At 54.2% G+C, this 18,501-nt stretch overlaps 1 protein-coding gene across 2 annotated transcripts; it reads right to left on the bottom strand.

The window, feature by feature from the left end:
- Positions 1-56: 56 nt before the first annotated feature.
- DCST1 (DC-STAMP domain containing 1) lies at positions 57-18,499 on the bottom strand. 2 transcript variants are annotated; one of them, XM_012476301.2, is made up of 17 exons: positions 18,451-18,481; positions 18,203-18,330; positions 17,751-17,876; positions 17,585-17,659; positions 12,112-12,240; positions 11,323-11,462; positions 10,335-10,551; positions 10,093-10,236; positions 9,083-9,204; positions 8,437-8,594; positions 5,897-5,996; positions 5,682-5,777; positions 5,414-5,540; positions 4,592-4,708; positions 4,004-4,146; positions 3,733-3,846; positions 57-370 (listed from the first exon to the last, which is right to left on the bottom strand). In XM_012476301.2, exons 2-17 carry the CDS (start codon positions 18,261-18,263, stop codon positions 119-121), a joined length of 2,121 nt encoding a protein of 706 aa, XP_012331724.2. In that variant the 5' UTR covers positions 18,264-18,330; positions 18,451-18,481; the 3' UTR covers positions 57-118. The 2 variants fall into 2 exon arrangements, with proteins under 2 accessions (XP_012331724.2, XP_012331725.2); XM_012476302.2 differs by lacking the exon at positions 17,585-17,659 and having other exon boundaries at positions 18,451-18,499.
- Between the last annotated feature and the right edge of the window lie 2 nt (positions 18,500-18,501).

Here is an 18,501-nt window from a genome sequence, read left to right as displayed (position 1 = left end):
CTCCTCCGACTGCCGGCGAGGCAGCGCGCGGCTCACCCCCGTCCCCGACCCACGTGAAGCGTACAGGGCATTTTATTAACAGGGAAGGACGGGGCGGGAGAGCGAGCGGGACGCCTCTTCACTCCGCGTAGGCAGTGTCGTCGTCGCTGTCACTAAAGGCGGAGGAGGAGAGCTCCTCGCGGGGCGTGCAGACCGGGCACCGCTGCCGCATGTCGTCCCAGCACGACCAGCAGTACACGGCCTCGCAGTCCAGCGTCGGGCACACGTAGGACTCGGGCGTCTCGGGCTCCTGGCATACCACGCAGCGCCGGCGCAGCCAGCGGCGCAGGAGCGGGCATTGGCGGTGCAGGATATCCACCAGCGGGTGGCGCTGTTGGGAGGTGGGCGTTAGCGCCAGCCGGGGAGCGAGGCGGGAAAGAAGGGGAACTTGGACAGCGTTTCCTGTCTGAAGTCGCCAGGCCTGACAATGCCCGCGTGTTGGAGGAGGCTGGGTTGGACAGAGGAAACCCTTGGAGGGCCAGGCAGGGTGCTATGGAAATGGGTCCTGAGAGTCTCCCTCCCCAACTCTGATGGAGAATGGGAGGATGCACCCTCCAGGCTCTCTGCGGGTGGATATCAGCCACAAGTCTCATTTGCACTTTCCCGTAAATCATCTTATTTGGTTCTCACGGCGAGGCTGAGAGGTGAGCAGGCCAGATCGGCTATCACTGTTGCTATCCCCACTTTACAGATGGGAAAGGTGAAGTGACTCTCAAAGGCATTTTGATAGTAAACAATCCAACTTGGCCGGACCCCAGGGGCCCTGATTCCAAACCCCAAGCCTAGTTCACTATCCTCCCTGCCATCTCTCATGACATCCACACAATTGTCAGGGATTCTTCACAGGTCACCTTACCTGGGAAGCAGCCACTCTTTACCCAAGAAACTCCAGAGGCTCCGCTGCCCGTCCGACAGACAGAACTCCTGGGTTTGGCCTTCAGAGCCTTCCATCATCTGGTCCCTTTCTAGCCTCTTTCCCACTGTAGCCCTCCCTGAATGCTGTCTCTTCTATGCCAGTTTCTCCTGAGACTAGCCCTGGCACTTGGCATTCCCTTTGGACTCTGAGTTTTTGCACATTCGGCTTGGAATGACTGTCCCGCAGATTTCCATCTGTGCATTCACATTCAGTTTGTTTCACGACCCTGTCAAGGAATCCCAGCATGTTCTTTTTTGTTTTTCTTTCCTTTTTTTTTTGAGACAGAGTTTTGCTCTTGTTGCCCAGGCTGGAGTGTAATGGCACAATCTTGGCTTACTGCAACCTCTGCCTCCCGGGTTCAAGGGATTCTCCTACCTTAGCCTCCTGAGTAGCTGGTATTACAGGCATGTGCCACCACACCTGGCTAATTTTGTATTTTTAGTAGAGACTGGGTTTCTCCATGTTGGTCAGGCTGGTCTCAAACTCCCAACCTCAGGTGATCCACCCACCTCAGCCTATCAAACTGCTGGGATTACAGGTGTGAGCCACCGTGTCCAGCCATTGTTTTTCATTTTTTCATGACACATTCATTTGGCCCCTATTGTGTGTCATGAGGGCTGGGAGTATCCAAGCACTAGGGAAGAAGCTAAGCAAACACAGTCTCACTTTGATGAACTTTGTTAGGACTGATTGAATAAGAATGGCTGCCACTCACTGTTTATAATGTCAAGTCCTGTACTAAGATACTGTGCGTAAATTATTTCAATTCTAAATTAGTCGGGCGTGGTGGTGCACCCCTGTAATCCCAAATCCCAGTTACTCAGCAGACTGAGGCACGAGAATCGCTTGAACGGGGGAGGTGGAGGTTGTAGTGAGCCAAGATCGCACCACTGCATTCCAGCCTAGGCGACAGAGTGACACTTAGTGTCAAAAAAAAAAAAAAAATTAGCCAGGCGCAGTGGCTCACACCTGTAATCCCAGCACTTTGGGAGGCCGAGGCGGGTGGATCATGAGGTCAAGAGATCGAGACCATCCTGGTCAACATGGTGAAACCCCGTCTCTACTACAAATACAAAAAATTAGCTGAGCATGGTGGCGCGTGCCTGTAATCCCAGCTACTCAGGAGGCTGAGGCAGGAGAATTGCCTGAACCCAGGAGGCAGAGGTTGCGGTGAGCCGAGATCATGCCATTGCACTCCAGCCTGGGTAACAAGAGTGAAATTCCGTCTCAAAAAAAAAAAAAAAAAAAAAAATTCAATTATCATATAAGGCAGATACTGTTTTTGTCACCGTCTCTTTTTCAGGTGAGAAAACTGGTGCTTGGAGATGTGATCACTGCCCAGGGTCACACAATAACAACATGCATGCATATGGAACCGCTGCATGCCAGCACCATGACCATGTGAATACAACTCATTTCATCTTTTTTTTTTTTTTTGAGACTCTCACTCTGTAGCCCAAGCTGGAGTGCAGTGGCATGATCTCTGCTCACTGCAACCATCGCCTCTGGGGCTCAAGCGATTCTCCTGCCTCAGCCTCCCAAGTAGCTGGGACTCGAGCCATGTGCCACCACACCCAGTTAATTTTTTGGTATTTTTAGTAGAGACGGGGTTTCACCATGTTGCCCTGGGTGGTCTGGAACTCCTGAGCTCAGGCAATCCATCCGCCTTGGATTCCCAAAGTGCTGGGATTACAGGCATGAGCCACCGAGACCAGCCAACTCATTTAATCCTTACAACAACCAGATGTAGTAGTTAACCCCATTTTATGGAAGGCGAAAGCCCAGGCACAGCAGTTAAGTCATGTGCTCAAGGTCACACCCTTGTCATAGTAATGAAGGAAGGAGCCGGGCTTCACACTCAGGCCCTCTGGCACTGGAGTCCCACCCCGACCCCCACTCTAGGCTGATCTCCAGTGAGCAGGCCTTACAGATCTCTCCAATCTCACCATTCTTCAGAGGGAGAAACAGGCTCAGTGAAGACCTTGGCAAGGGGACACAACTTAATGAGGGAGTGTGGACTGGAGTCTGCTTCTTCAGATTCCGTATGCCTTACCGTGAGGCTTCCTGACTCGCAGCCCACCTCCCCTCTGAACTACACTGAGCTTCTGGTCTGCAGCCCTCTGGTAGAACCTCTGGTTTTGCCTTGGGCCTCCTGTTTCTGTGCGGCCCTCTTGCTTTTCTATGAGCAGACTGTATCAAATCTCATTCTCCTTTTCTGCCTGCTTCCTAATGGTCTACTGAGTGTCTTAGTCTGGGCTGAATCCTGGGGTTCAGAAACAGGTACAGCCCTGACCTCAGGAGGTGGATGGCTGGGGACCTCAGCATGTGTTGCATCACCAGAACTCACCAGGCTTGGCCGGGTGCGATGGCTCATGCCTGTAATCCTAGCACTTTGGGAGGCTGAGGCGGGCGGATCACCTGAGGTCAGGAGCTTGAGACCAGCCTGGCCAACATGGTGAAACCCTGTCTGTACTAAAAATACAAAAAAATTAGCCAGGCATGGTGGCACTCACTTGTAATCCCAGCTACTTGGGAGGCTGAGACAGGAGAAGCACTTGAACTGGAGAGGCAGAGGTTGCAGTGAGCCGAGATCATGCCACTACATTCCAGCCTGGGGGACACAGTGAGACTTTGTCTCAAAAAATAAAAAATAAGAACTCACCAGGCTCGAGTAGGCCTGCAACCATTGGTGAGTGCTGGGTGGACTGAAGGGATCTGTCCCTGTCCCTCTGTACTTAGACCCAGCCAGCAGCTAGCAGCAGCATGTCTGGACTTACCGGAGACTTCTGCTGTCGTGCCCGCCTCAGGATGGCGGCCCTCCTGAGTTTGGTGAAGGCTGCTCTCTTCGCCAATAGCTCATTGTAAAGGAACAGGATCCGCTTCTTCTCTCGCTGGGGGCAGGGAGGGGGTCAGTGATAGTGACAGAGTGAGGAAGAAGGCATCCCCCAAAGATGGAGTTGGTCGGGAGCTGGGTGCAGGGTGTGGTGTGTGAATGAGGGTGTGTGTTCCCAGGTGTGTAGGGGTGGAGAGGTCAGGGGAAGGGCAAACCTTGGGGAAGTAGAAGGCTGCGATGACCCTCCGGAGCCGGTAGCCAAAAGCCTGTAACAGGCTGAGCCACACCAGCAGGACAATTGGTAGCACAGCTCTCCAGTAGGCCCTGGCATCCAGGCCCACAGGCTGGGGCAGGCAGGCTGGGGGAGGGCAGGCCAGGGGTCTGGTCAGGGTCAGACCAGGGGCAGGGCAGCCCTGGGTTGGACTTCCCTTCCCAATGGGAGGTGCAGGCAGGGCTTCTGATCCCCCTGCTCTCCTCCGGCCTGCCCCTCACTGCAGAGCTGTCAGTACTGTAGCCACCGGGGCCAGTGTGGCACACACAGATCTTGCAAATTTCCATCTTGGCTGCACGTTCTGTTGGACACTGCTGCTCTGGAGGACCGGGGCCTTCTAGCCCCAAGACCCTGGCCTCCAGACTCCTCCGACCCCTTCTTCAAGCCTGCCCAGATATGTTCCTCAGCGCAAGTGCACCAACCCCCATCTCTCCACACCCAAGGCCCAGGCCCCCAACGCTTTACCTTGCAGTCTTTTGACCCTTGCCCCACCGCCATCAGTTCTCTGATTCAAACTTTCAGCATCACTCACGCATGTTGTTTGATTCCATCACTGTCTCTGAGGAGGTATTCAGGGCCCCAATGGTTTTTTGAAGAAGCCGGGCTAGCATGGAGTTTCCCTCGACCTTCACCTCCAACTTATGACTGCCTGCGGCCAGGGGGGCAGGTAGGGAAGTCAGGGCAGGTGGGGAAGTCAGGAAAGTGTTAAGGGGTGGGGCAGGATGTGGGGTGGATATCCGGGAGAGGTCAAGGCACAGAAAATGCTTCTCAGCTGCCTGGGCCTTTCCGTCACCTTTCTGAATACTAACCCCTCCCTGCTCCCTGTTGTAAGTATAAAGGGGTAACTGAGCCCCCCTCACCTACTGTGAGAGCTGTCATATTGCAGGGTTGAGATTTGACCTTGAGGAGGACAAGGAGGGGCTGAGTCACAGTAAGGAGAAAAGAGGCAGAAGGACTGCCAGGCATGGTGGTGCATGCCTGTAATCCCAGCACTTTGGGAGGCCAAGATGGGTGGATCACTTGAGGTCAGGAGTTCGAGACTAGTCTGGCCAACATGGTAAAACTGTCTCTACTAAAAATGCAAAAAGTAGCTGGGCGTGGTGGCTCACGCCTGTCATCTCAGCTACTCTAGAGGCTGAGGCAGGATAATTGCTTGAACCCGGGAGGTGGAGGTTTCAGTGAGCTGAGATGGTGCCATGGCACTCCTCCAGCCTGGGTGACAGAGCCAGACAGAAAAAAAAAGGCAGAAGGATGAGGCACAGTTGGAAGAACTAGGGTGGGGCGCCTGTGCAGGCGTGGGAGTTCTCCAGAGGTTGTCTCTTGGGCCTGGAATGTGGCTGGGGGATGGGCTCACTGCGGAAGGAGTACTGCAGGAAGGAGTGGTGGCGGATGGTGTCAAAGATGGTGTAGAGAGCCCAGTCCAAGCCGCACAGCAGCACCAACAGCAGCAGAATGGGTAGTGCCTCCAGGAGCTCCCTCACCTGGCCAAGGAGCAGGATGGGCAGAGAGCTGGTCAGCACCACCTGCCCTGGCACGGAGCACTCTCTGGGGCCTTTTACCCTCCACCCTCATCTTCAGGCCTGTCTTTGCACCCCGGAGCCCGCTCCCCATGCTGTCCTCACCACGTTGCTCATTTCTGAGGCCTGGATGGTGGGCTTGCAGGGGAAGATGACGGTTTTCTCCTCAGCTTTGCGGAGTGGCAGCAGAGTCCGTTTGCCCTGGAAAACAAATGTCTACACGATTAGGAAGCCCAGAGGCCCTCTGCCTTCCTGGGGCTTGAAGCCCATGCAGGGCACACAGCAGCAAGGCATCCCTGGGCAGTGCCGCGCCCACTAACCAGCTTCTTCCTGCGGTCATCGATCTGGCAGAAGTAGGTGCTGATGTAGACGTTGTCAAAACGAATGTCATGGTTATAGCTGTCCATGTAGGAGAAAGACCTGTGGGTGTACGGGCAGGGATGTCTCCATCTCCTCCAGGTTCTCCTCATCCATCCTCAACCATGGGCTTCCTTGAGGCACAGTCATTCAACCAGCCAGCCAGCATTCATTGAGCACCATCTATGTCCTAGGCACTGCTAGGCAATGGTGATGACAAGGAAAAGTCTCTGTCCCTGCCTTCCAGTTGTGTAGAGGAAGAGATCCCGCTACACGATAGGTGAGACAGCAGAATTGAGTCGAGGATGAGGTGGGGGCTCAGAGGAGGGCATGGCCATCTAGGAGGGAGTTGCATGTGTGCGTCTGAGACGGGGACAGGCATGCATCTTGCAGGATGAATATTGAGCAGACGCACAGGACGGGAAACTCCTTGAGGTTGCGGGAGTCACCTACTCCACTGTGTCTCACATTCAGCTCTCAAGTTCCTGCCTCTTGGCTTTGCCTGCAGCACATCTCCTGGGGGTTACCTCAAGCAAAACTCATCCCAGACCACCATCTGCCTCCCCCCAACACACCCTGGCCCTCCCTGGCTACCCTTGAGCACGGTGCTCGTGTGTGTGTGTGTGTGTGTGTGTGTGTGTGCCTGTGTGCATGGGTGCATGCCTGCATATATAACTATCCCCCTTGTAGTTCCCAAAGCTCCACATAATGCTTCAGTTTGCTAAGGAAAAAATGTTAATTATTGCAAATGTGTTTAAAACTGTAAAAGTACATTAAATAAACTCTGCAAAGCGTGAAACATTAGTTTCAATGCTATTGCTTCTGGGGCCCTGGAAAAATCCACATCTTTTCCTTTAAGATAAAACGACCGTGCAAGTGCAAAAACATACTGTCAGCGCCCTCTTGTGGAGAGGCACAGGCGGTGCCTGGGCTTCCTGAGCCAGGGACTGCCCTCCCTCCAGCTGTCCTTTTAGTGCGTGACCTCACCATGCTTGAAAGCCTGGAAGTAGCTTTTGACTCTGTGCCTCCTTCCTTCCCCCCACAAGCTGGCTCTGAGCCTTGCCCCACCTTTCCCCTTCCCCCACCTTTCCCCTTCCCCTCCATCTCAAGCCATCTTCCTACCATGCTCTACCCTGGCCAGGCTCCCTAACCTCCGACCCAGCCTGGCCTCCCTGCCTCCAGCCTGCCTGAGGCCATTGTGCCACCACCGGCAGTTCCAGGTCTTCCTGCAGGGCTTTCCAGACTGTTCTGGTAATGCCCACTTCAGTCCACCAGGCCAGCCTCTGCCCTGTACCCCATGGATACCAGGAGACTTACCCAAGGAACGCCCTTCTTTCCTTGACCTTTGCTCCCCATCTGCAGCCATTTGGAGCCAAGTTACGGCCCTTCCAGGGGCACCTTCTCAGCTCTCACACAAGTCCCAAAAGCCAATTCATAGAATGGCCCTTGACCCATCTCTGTCTGTGGGTGTCTCATCACCCCAACTAGGCCATTAGCTTTTTTTAAAAATTTCTTTTCTTTTTTTTTTTTTTGACAAGCTCTCACTCTGACACCCAGGCTGGAGTGCAGAATGCAGTGGCATGATCGCAGCTCACTGCAGCCTCGACCTCCCAGTGATCCTCCTGCCTCAGCCTCCCAAGTAGCTGGGCCTACAGGCACGTGCTCATTTTGTTCATTTTTTGTAGAGACGAGGTCTTACTGTGTTGCCCAGGCTGGTCTCAAACGCCTCAACTCAAGCCATCCTCCCACCTTGGCCTCTCAAAATGTTGGGATTACAGGCGTGAGCAGCAACGGTGCCCAGCAACCATAGGCTTATTGAGGGCAGGAATAGAGCCATCTTTGTCTTCCCACAGAGCCCTAAGTATGCACATAACCACTCACTTGCAGCCACTGTAGGTCCGCCACACAGGAGCAGACAGCAACAGCCCTGTGGCAGCCCTCACCCAGGCCCTGCCCATCTCAGGTGTTCGGGAGTGGAGATGGGAAAGAGAGGGTCCAGAGGCCAAGAAGGGGAGCCAGGGCAGAGCGAGGCCCAGGACAGCCCAGCTGGACACCGGGCTGGGTGGGGTTGAGGACTTTGTTCTAAATGGAGGGAAAGTCACTGCCAACGCAGCAGGCAGGAAGAAATGAAAGCAAAATGGAAAGATAAAAATGGCACAAAGTCACAGCCAAGGGGAATATGAAGGGCATGAAAAAATCAAAAGTCAAAGCTAAATGTAAAAAAAAAAATCAGTGTTGGGATAAAGGCTGGAAGGAGGTGGATGAATGAAGATGGTTGCCCTTTTAAGGCAGTGGGAAGGTGGGTAATGTTCTTCTGACAAAATGTCCACATTTCCTTTAACTTTGTGTAAACAAACTCAATAAAAAGTCGAAGTTAAAGATAAATAACATTCAGATTCAGATGTGGGGTTGGGGGCTATGGTTCCAGCCTTACAGCCTTGCTCAGGGCAGGGCTCCGGTCCGGGGCAGAGGAGGGGCTGCTGGGGTGGGGCCCATAGCTCACGCGTGCAGGACCAGCAGGAAGCTGCAGGAGAGCAGCACGTGCAGCAGCCCCAGGGCCCACTCCAGCCGGGCCTCCTGGCGGTGCATGTAGTCCCGAACCTCGGTGCTCACGTGCTCCCAGCTCGTGTTGAGGCCCAGCACTCCAGCCTGCTTCTCTTCCTGGTGGAGGGCACATGAGCAGACTCAGCCTGCAGCCACCTCGCCACATCCAGGTCCTGCCTCTTTGCAACATCTGTCCCCCAGCACCCCAGCTTGTGTCCCCAGGGCCCTCCCAGGACCTCCAGGAGTTGTCACTTCTGCTCAGCACCCTCTGGACACAGTCTTGCTCCCCTGCACCTACATCAGCTGACATCGTCTCATATCTGGCTGATGGCCCCTCCCCAGGCCAAGTCCACGCAAAACACAGGTTTGGCACTGTCCCCTCCCCACCACCTTTCCCCTCCCCTGCCCATCTCAGGTGTTCTGGGGTAGAGATGGGAAATAGAGACCCCCTCCAACACCAATGACATTCCCCTTCTTGTCCCCATCCCTCACCCTGGTCACCTCTTTCCTGTGCCCTGTCACTTGTCCTTCCTCTAGCCCTATTCCCTAATGCCCTCCTCCCACTCCCTATCTACTCCCCACCAACCCTGGACCTTGCCTCCTACCTTGAGGTCAATATTGGCTGAAAATTCCCCATCCAGGCCTTGAATAGACCGGTTGAGGGAGTCGTAGGTCTGCCCAAAGTTGCCTTCCACTGGGATCCGATTGCGGCACCAAACCTCCATCACTGGCGGACAGTGGGCGGGGTCAGGGGCCTCCCAGGTGCAGGCCTGGCTGGCCTGCCTGTCCTCCTCTGGTCCTCCTCGTCCTCCTTTTTTGTCTCTGCCCATGGCTTGCTACCACACCAACACCAGGTCTTCCCCTCTCCGCTCTCTTTGGATCCTGCCCTCCAGGAACCAGGCCTGAGTTCTCCTATTTTTTTCACCTGTCCTCAGCCATAACAAACATCAGTAAGGAGAGCTGCTCCTCTGTGAGCCAACTCTGCCACCGCCTTCACATACGGCAGCCCCATAAAACCTCAAAAGCCCTTGATGCGGCCAGGCGCGGTGGCCCACAGCTGTAATCCCAGCACTCTGAGAGGCCAAGGTGGGCGGATCATCTGAGATTAGGAGTTCAAGACCAGCTTGGTCAATGTGGTGAAACCCCGTCTCTACTAAAAATACAAAAATTAGCTGGGTGTGGTGGCGAGCACCCGTAATCCTAGTTACTCTGGAGGCTGAGGCGGGAGAATCGCTTGAACCCGGGAGGCAAATTGTTGCAGTGAGCCGAGATTGTGCCATTGCACTCCAGGCTGGGTAACAAGAATGAAACTCCGTCTCGGAAAAAAAAAAAATAAAATAAAAATTAAACACCCATCTCAAACAAAAAAAAAGCCATAAAGCAAGTACTGCTGTTATGATGCCCATCTTTCAGACGAAGACACGCAGCTCAGAGCTTTGCTGTAACGCCCTGGGTCACAGAGCCCGTCAGCAGATGGACCAGGCTCTGAGGATGCTGTGGCCTCAGAGCCGAAACCCTCCCCACCTGTTGCTTTCCTGCCTGTCACCTACCAGCGGGTCCCCAGGACTCAGCTCCCTACCCCTGATGCTCCCCACCCCCTTGCCACTGTGCAGACCCTTGGCGATGTCACAGAAGAACTTGAACTTCATAGGCAGGCAGAGCAGGTGGGTGAGGAGCGGGACCCAGATGTACTTCATGCACTGTTCATGCTTGCGGTCAAACCAACTATGGCAGCTGAGTATGGCCTGGCTCACCACATCTGCAGGGAGGAGCAGGGGGCTGAGGTCCCCACAGCCTGATCCACAACGCTGGCGCCACATCCCACCCCACCCTCCCCTCCCCAGGGATACCCCTCACAGGAGCAGCGCAGCTTGGTCTTCAGCTCATACATCTTCTGTGTTGACAGGTGGAGTCTGGAGTCTGGGGCTTGGCGGGCCTCCCTGCCCTGGGCTGCCTGTCCTGAGTCCACGGCCTCCTCAGGCGTGTAGCCTGTCTCGCTATTCACCTGGGCATCCAAGTCCTTGAAGGTGGTGGTGATGTTCTGAGTCTCTGCTCTCAGCAATTCTTTGCTGCTCTGGGATTGGAGGTGGAGGGAGGAAAGGGTGAATGCTGGGGCTTTAGAGCTTCTGCTGCCTGAGGGCCTGTCCTCCCCCAGTAGCCCAGCTTTGGGCTCTCAATCCAGGCCTTCAGGGAATCTAGGCCCTGAGACACAGCCTCTTACCTCAAATTCCCGGCTGTCCATTGCCCTTGGGAGCCCCGCTCTCCCCAGCTGCCTGGTCTGATGCCACATGTCCTGACCCTGGGTACCTCCCAGACTCCCAGCTCCTCCTCAGTCTTCCCATCCCAGACCCTTCCTTGTCAGTGGTTCCCCAGGTCCTTAGACCTCACCCTTCACCACTGATCTCTGAGATCATTATGCCATCTGAATACCTCCAACTTCCAAACCCCTCAGCCCCCATTTCCCCAACTCTCCAGCTCCCCCAATTCTCCTCAACCCCCAGTCTCCAGCCCTCCATACCCAATTCTTGAATCCTCTTTTCTTCAAAACTTCTGAGCTACTCAAGGCCAAGGCCCCCAAATTTCATAGATATTCTAGTTCAGCTGCCAGAGTGCTAACCACTCAGGTATTTGGAAATGTGTACAGAGCCTGTCCCAGTGACTCAGGGGCTCTCCTGGCATTTAATGTCCCAGGACCGGGACACATTCTGCAATGCTTGGGAATAGTTCTACAAAAAACACCAGTAGTATCCACATTGGGAAACTGTAAATCCAGGGTGACAACTCCTAGCTCAAGTTAACCCGGCCCCGGGGAACCCCCCAGGCCCTGCCTGTGCAGATTCCTGACCAGCAGCTCCTTGAACACGGCCCGTAGCGGGGCTGTGGAGACGCGCCAAGCTGCTCGGGTGTTGTTAATCTGCAGCTCCACGGTGCAGCCCAGCGATGCGATCACGTCGTTGAGATTGTGCCGGAGATTGGCCACTGGCCCTGTAGAAAGAGGCCCTGGTGGGTCACCTCCCTACTCCCCATAGAACCGGCACTTCCTCAAACCCACTCAGCTCCCCTCTGCATGTGGTGCTCATCTCCAAGAACTATACAGTGGTGGGGCTGAGAAGCTACGAGAGGCCATCTTGTTCACTCTTGATTATTTCACTCATTTTTTTTTTTTTTTGAGATGGAATCTCACTCTGTCACCCAGGCTGAGTGCAATGGTGTAATCTTGGCTAACTGCAGCCTCTGCCTTCTGGGATCAAGCGATTCTCCTGCCTCAGCATTCCGAATAGCTGGGACTATAGGTGTGCACTACCATGCCTGGCTAATTTTTGCATTTTTAGTAGAGACGGGGTTTCACCATGTTGGCCAGGCTGGTCTTGAACTCCTGATCTCAGGTGACCCACCCACGTCGGCCTCCCAAAGTGTTGGGATTATGGGCATGAGCCACTGCGCCTGGCCAATTTTTTCACTCTTATAAACTAAGGAGGCCCAGATGTGGGGAAGAGCTCCCTCAGGCACACATGGCCAGATGGAGCAGCTGGCATGACACCCCTGCCTTTTCTCCTTCACCCGGCCTGGCACCCACTGGATGGCCCACCCAGGGTCACTACTTCAGGGTCACTCACCCACTCCACGTACTCACCCATATAGATGGCAGCCAAGGCGTATCCCAAAACAAAGAGCCTGCCTTCCTTGCCCAGCATCTTGGGTACTAGCAGGAGGCTGGCACAGCGGATGTGAGGGGAGGTCCCCCAGCCCATGGCCCCCAAGCCTGTCAGGAGAGCCCAGGAGGTGGTGAGTTGAAGTGAGGAAACTGCCTCTCCTCCTCATGTTTACCAAAGCACCCACCTGCAACACCGCGTTCTGGAACCCCCACCATCCTGCCCTTGTCCCCATTTCCACTGACTCTGATAGACCTGGTGAGCCACTCGCTCATTCATTCAGTGGCCACTTACAGAGTTCATCTGTATGCCGGTCTCTGGAAGGGCGTGGAGGGATGGTTAGGACTTAAAAATCTACAAGTGACTGGCTTGTGTGTGTGTGTGTGTGTGTTAGGAACGGGAGCCAGGCTTTTCCTGGCTACAGTCACACCGACCCTAGGCACTGAGGGAGCAGAGGGAATAAGGGAAAAGCTCTGAAAACAAGCTTAAAGGTTCAGAGTGGTCAGAAGAGAGATCAGAGCCCACCTCAGTATTCCCAGTGCTCAGACACCGACAGCACTCACCGTCCCTGCCTCTAATTTTAGCCCTTAGTCATGTACCGGCCGGTATGTTTTAGCAGTTTCACATGTGTCTCCCTGTGGTCTCTGCAAGGAGACAGTGAGCTCCTGGAAGCTCATAATCCAGAGAGAGAGACAGATGAGTAAACAAATGACTGCAACACGATGTGCTAAGTGCACAAGGGAGGTGCTTATAGAGCGCTGTGGGAGCCAAGGAGGGAGTGGGAATTTCTGCAGGGAGGGGTGGGGCTGGGCTGAGAAGGCTGGACAAAGAGAGGATGTGTCAGCTGGGTCTGGAAGGTGAGTAAGTGTCCTTAGGAGGTGCAGATGGCATTCCCGGCCAAAGGAACATTGTAAGTGGTCCGGGGAGCTAGAAGACTCCTGTGTTGATGGGCTGTTCAACCAATGATCGCCAGAGCAAATCCCAAATCCTTACACTTCCTCCATCTGCACCGTCCTGGTAGAGTCCCCATCATCTCTTACTGGGGCGATAACCTAACGAGTCTGCCTATGTCCTCTCTTGCTACCTTATGCTCCAGTTTTCACAAGGCAGCCAGAGTGATCTTGCAAAAGCATAAATCGGATTTTGTCCCTTCCCTGCTTCAAACCATTTGGTGGCTTTCTGCCACATTTGGCAGAAAATCCAAACTCCCTAACATGGTCTACCCACCTCGTGAGCTGGCTCCTGCCTGCCTTCTGATCTCATGCTACGCAGCCCTTCGCCTACCATGTCTACCCACACAGACCTCGTTGCTGCTCCTTGGAGGAGCCAAGTTCATTCCTTCTCTCTGGTCTTTGCCCTAGCTGTTCTCCCTGCCAGGAGCACTCCTCCCCCTGTTCTTCACATGGCTGGCTCCACCTAGTCATACAGGTTTGTGGCAAACCCTGTCGGGTGCCACCCCACAGTTTTTTTCTGCCTTCTTGCTTGCTAACACAACTTGGGTTTTTTTCAAGGGCAATAGCCTGGCCCTGCCCCAGCCCCTGAGGGGTAAATCTGGATCTGTCTAAACCAATCATGGTAGAACAGGACATTGAAAAGGACTGGTTCTGTGGTCTTGGCCTTCTGGCCAAAGACTCGAGCTGAAGCCAATAGGTGACAAATGGTTGCCCTACGTTCTAATGAGAGGCCATGGAGCTGCAGGTGTCTTCTTTGGGCTCACCAAAAGAGCCAAACTTGACTCTCGCTCCTCCATCCGACCCCGTCTGTATATATATATATATATATAAAACAACAGCAATATGGGTGGGTATGTGGCTCACGTCTGTAATCCCAGCACTTTGGGAGGCCAAGGCAGATCGCTTGAGGTCAGGAGTTCAAGACCAGCCTGGCCAACACGGGGAAACCCTGTCTCAACTAAAAATACAAAAATTAGCCAGGCATGGTGGCAGGCACCTGTAGTCCCACTACTCAGGAGGTTGAGACAGGAGAAGCGAAGTTTGCAGTGAGCCGAGATCATGCCGCTGCACTCCAGCCTAGGCAGCAGAGCAAGACTTCATCTTGGGAAAAAAAAAAAAAAAAATCAGCAATGTGGATTTTCTGGAAGTGGAGAAAAGTGGTTGGAATGGGCAGGCAGAGAGGGAGAGTCTGTGGAGCAGATGCGTGTCACATGTCAAGTGAGAGACTCCAGGAGTCAAGACACTTCAGGAACTGGCGCTGCAGGAAGGGGAACCTGCTTCATCTCTCCTAGACTGGACTCCTGCTGAGCTGCAGAACCTCCTGAGGCCACTTTAGGGTTGCCACCTGAGCACAGAGTGGAGGGAAAGCTCCTGGGAGAGCACAGCCTCTGTAAGGCTGCTGTAAGACCTCCCCTGGACAATGGGGGCACACAAGCATGGAGACTGGTATCTGCTTCTCATCAGGAGGATGAAGGCAGCCATAAGGTGCCCTGCTTTCTCTGCCTGGCAGGGCATGGACGTGTGCACTCCCAGCCTGCTGGAGGGAGGGATCCAAAAAGCGAGAGGCTATGGGTGGCCCCTGAGGGGGTCTTCACTTGAGGTCAGCCAAAAAGAACTGCCTTCTGCAGGAAACTGGTCATTGCCGAGGTCCACACACAGCCTCCAAGGAGACAGTAATCAGGCCCACTGGGACAGTCAGGGTGTGAGCGCCTGCTGCATGCAGGCACCGTCAGTGAAATTGTAACAGCATTGGTGACTTAAGACTTTTGGCCCTTTTCCTCTAATTCTTCTAATCTCCCTTCTGACATCAGAAGAACCAGAAAGGGAAGGAAGTGGAGGAAAAAAGGGAAAAAGCAGGCCACGCCCCTTCTCCACTGCAGAACCCCATGCCAGGGAGCAGGCCACGCCCCTTCTCCACTGCAGGGCCCCATCCTAGGGAGCAGGTCACGCCCCTTCTCCACTGCAGAACCCCATGCCAGGGAGCAGGCCACGCCCCTTCTCCACTGCAGGGCCCCATGGCAGGGAGCAGGCCACGCCCCTTCTCCACTGCAGAACCCCATGCCAGGGAGCAGGCCACGCCCCTTCTCCACTGCAGAACCCCATGGCAGGGAGCAGGCCACGCCCCTTCTCCACTGCAGGGCCCCATGGCAGGGAGCAGGCCATGCCCCTTCTCCACCGCAGAACCCCATGCCAGGGAGCAAGACACACCCCTTCTCCACCTCAGGACCCCATGCCAGGGAGCAGGCCACGCCCCTTCTCCACCTCAGGACCCCATGCCAGGGAGCAGGCCATGCCCCTTCTCCACTGCAGGACCCCATGCCAGGGAGCAGGCCATGCCCCTTCTCCACTGCAGGACCCCATGCCAGGGAGCAGGCCTGAGCTGGGGGCCAAGGGGAGGGGGAGGGCAACATGAGGAGGGAAGATGCTTGCAGATGGATGTGAGGTTAAAAGTGTGATGTAGAGTGGACTGGACCTCTTAACCCCTAAACGTAAGTCTTAATTACTGAAGTAGGGCTAGATCTTCTAAAGAAATATAACCAGAAATCTAAGGGTCTGTGTGAAAGGTTATCAATGGAAAAAAAAAACCATGCTTGAATGCAGTGGGTCAGAGAAAAGCAGTCTTCTGTTGGTATCCAGCAGGATGAATTCAATAAACAGGTGATGAAATGCTAATTCCATTTCCCTTGCCTGGGATAGGTTCAGGAAAGGGCATGTGTTGCATGCAGTTCTGACCAGAGATGTGAGGAAGTCTACTGTGGGGATTACAGGCAAGTTTCCCTTGTTCCTTAAAAGGAACATGAGGAAAGGATGTTTCTTCCTCTTTTCTTTTCTTTTCTTTTTTTTTTTTTAAGACAGAGTCTCACCCTGTCACCCAGGACATTTTCCTTTTCCCCTGGCCTGAAATCACACAGCCCAAGACAACGAAGTTGGCCCTCTTTTTTTTTGAGACGGAATCATGCTCTTGTCACCCAGGCTCTGGAGTGCAGTGGTGCAATCTCCACTCACTGCAACCTCTGCCTCTGGGTTCAAGCGATCCTCCTGCCTCAGCCTCCCAAGAAGCTGGGACTACAGGTGTGCACCGCCATGCCTGACTAAGTTTTGTATTTTTAGTGGAGACAGGATTTCACCATGTTGGCCAGGTTGGTCTTGAACTTCTGACCTCAAGTGATCTGCCCGCCTCGGCCTCCCAAAATACTGGGATTACAAGCATGAGCCATCGTGCCTGACCTGTTCCTTCCTTTTTTTCTCAGCTTTGACATTGTTCTCTGAAGATGTGATGCTGGAGTTGCTACAGCTATCTTGTGACCTGAAGGGGAGTGGTCAATAGGCTGAAGATGGCAGAGAAAAGGCAGAAGGAACCTGAGTCCTTCTTGAAGCTACTGAGCTGTTAAAATCCTAACTGGGCTGGGCCTGGTGGCCCACACCTGTAATCCCAGCACTTTGGGAGGCTGAGGTGGGCAGATCACCTGAGGTCAGGAGTTCAAGATCAGCCTGCCAACAAAGTAAAACCCCGTCTCTATTAAAAATAAAAAAATTAGCTGGTTATGGTGGCAGGTGCCTGTAATCTCAGGTACTCGCAAGGCTGAGGCAGGAGAATCACTTGAGCCCTGGAGGCAGAGGCTGCAGTGAACCGAGATCATGCCACTGCCTGGGCGACAGAGTGAGACTCTGTCTCAAAAAAAAAAAAAGCCTGGGTGAGGTAGCTCATGCCTGTAATCCCAGCACCTTGGGAGGCCGAGGTGGGTGGATCACCTGAGGTCAGGAGTTTGAGACCTGCTTGGTCAACATACTGAAACCTTGTTTCTACTAAAAATACAAAAGTTAGCTGGGTGTGGTGTGGATCACCTGAGGTCAGGAGTTTGAGACCTGCCTGGTCAACATACTGAAACCTTGTTTCTACTAAAAATACAAAAATTAGCTGGGTGTGGTGGTGGGCACCTGTAATCCCAACTACTTGGGAGGCCAAAGCAGAAGAATGACTTGAACTTGGGAGGTGGAGGTTGCAGTGAGCTAAGATCAAGCCACTGCACTCCAGCCTGGCAACAGAATAAGACTCCATCTCAAAACAAAAGGGCTGGGTGCTTGTTACTCTTGTTCACTGCTAAATCCTCAGCAGATTCTCAGTAAGTGCTGGATGGATGGATGGATGGATGGATGAATGAATGAATGAATGAATTGAATTTCTTACGAGGATCAGAAAACGAGGTCAGACAGGTCACTAGATATGAGGGTTGTGAAGGGTAATGGGGTTGGACTATATCATGTGGGTGATGGGGAGTCCCTCGAAATGAATAGACTCCCTCAGGGCAGGGACTGTGTCTTCCTTCTTAAATTGGGGGCCTCTTCCCTCTGGACCTCCTCCTAAAGCCCAGGAGGAGGCCGAAACCACAGGGGCTGCAAGGGTACAGAAGAAACAAGCCCCGACTCCTTCCTGGGCCTGCAGGACGGAGCCGTGTTCCATAGGCCACTTGAGTGTCCCTGGCCTTTGCCCAGCACTAACCCACCAAGCTGTACAAAAACATCATCTTCTGCTCTTCATAGATGTTCATGGGGTTCACCAGGAGCTGAAAGAGACCTAAGGGCACAAGATCAAGCCAAAGGCCAAAAGATGGGTCCCAGCCCTGATCCAGCCTCTGCCCACCCCGACTTTCTGCTCTCACACTCACCTATGGCCAGGAGCCCCCCAGCGCCTGCCCCCAGCAGGAAAGCAGTGACAGGAAACTCGCCCGGCTGGCGCCACAGGAACCGGCTGCAGACGACTGGCAGCCCCCAGCTCAGGAGCCTCTGCACCGCTGACGGGGGGACAGGGTAGCTTAACAGCCCACTCTCCCGCCCAGGATGGGCTCATGAGGACTCAGGGATTGCAGGTGGATAGAGGCTGGGGGAAGCTGGCAGGGGGCAGTAGGAACTTGGGGGACCCTGCAGGAGGATGAGGGGAGCCTGAGGATGGGTCGGGTGTAAGGGATAGAAGAGGAAAGGGCTGGGCTGGGGGGCAGGGGGCACTAGACCTGAGAGGTGGGGGCTAGACACTGGGCTGGGGGACAGTGTGCGGGAGTTCCAGGAGAGCTGGGATGAGAGTGGAGGCCGAGGGATGCCGGGTCTCTCCTGAACGACTCACTGGTATGAGGCTGTTTCCTTCTCTGCCTTCTTGCCCCATTCTCATGATGTTTAATGTCCATGAGTCAGTTTTGGGGAAGCACCGCTCATCCCAGAAGCCTCCTTAAGGACCTTCTTGGATGCAAGGTTCTGATGAGAGAAGAGGGGCCGCCTGTCTCTTCCGCCTCAGAGGAAGCTGAGGCCTGAGCTCTGGGCCTTTGAATCCTGCCGCTCTGCTTCGAGAAGTGGGGAAGGAGATTAGACACCTACCTACCCCAGCTCCAGTCCTCGGAACTGGGTCAGGGATTCCAAGACACATGC

This window comes from Aotus nancymaae, unplaced genomic scaffold, assembly GCF_030222135.1.
Source record: "Aotus nancymaae isolate 86718 unplaced genomic scaffold, 86718_ANA_hifiasm-v0.15.2.pri h1tg000108l, whole genome shotgun sequence".
NCBI lineage: Eukaryota > Metazoa > Chordata > Mammalia > Primates > Aotidae > Aotus > Aotus nancymaae.
The sequence above is the reverse complement of the archived record's forward strand: the minus strand, read 5'-3'. Positions and strand labels throughout refer to the sequence as shown.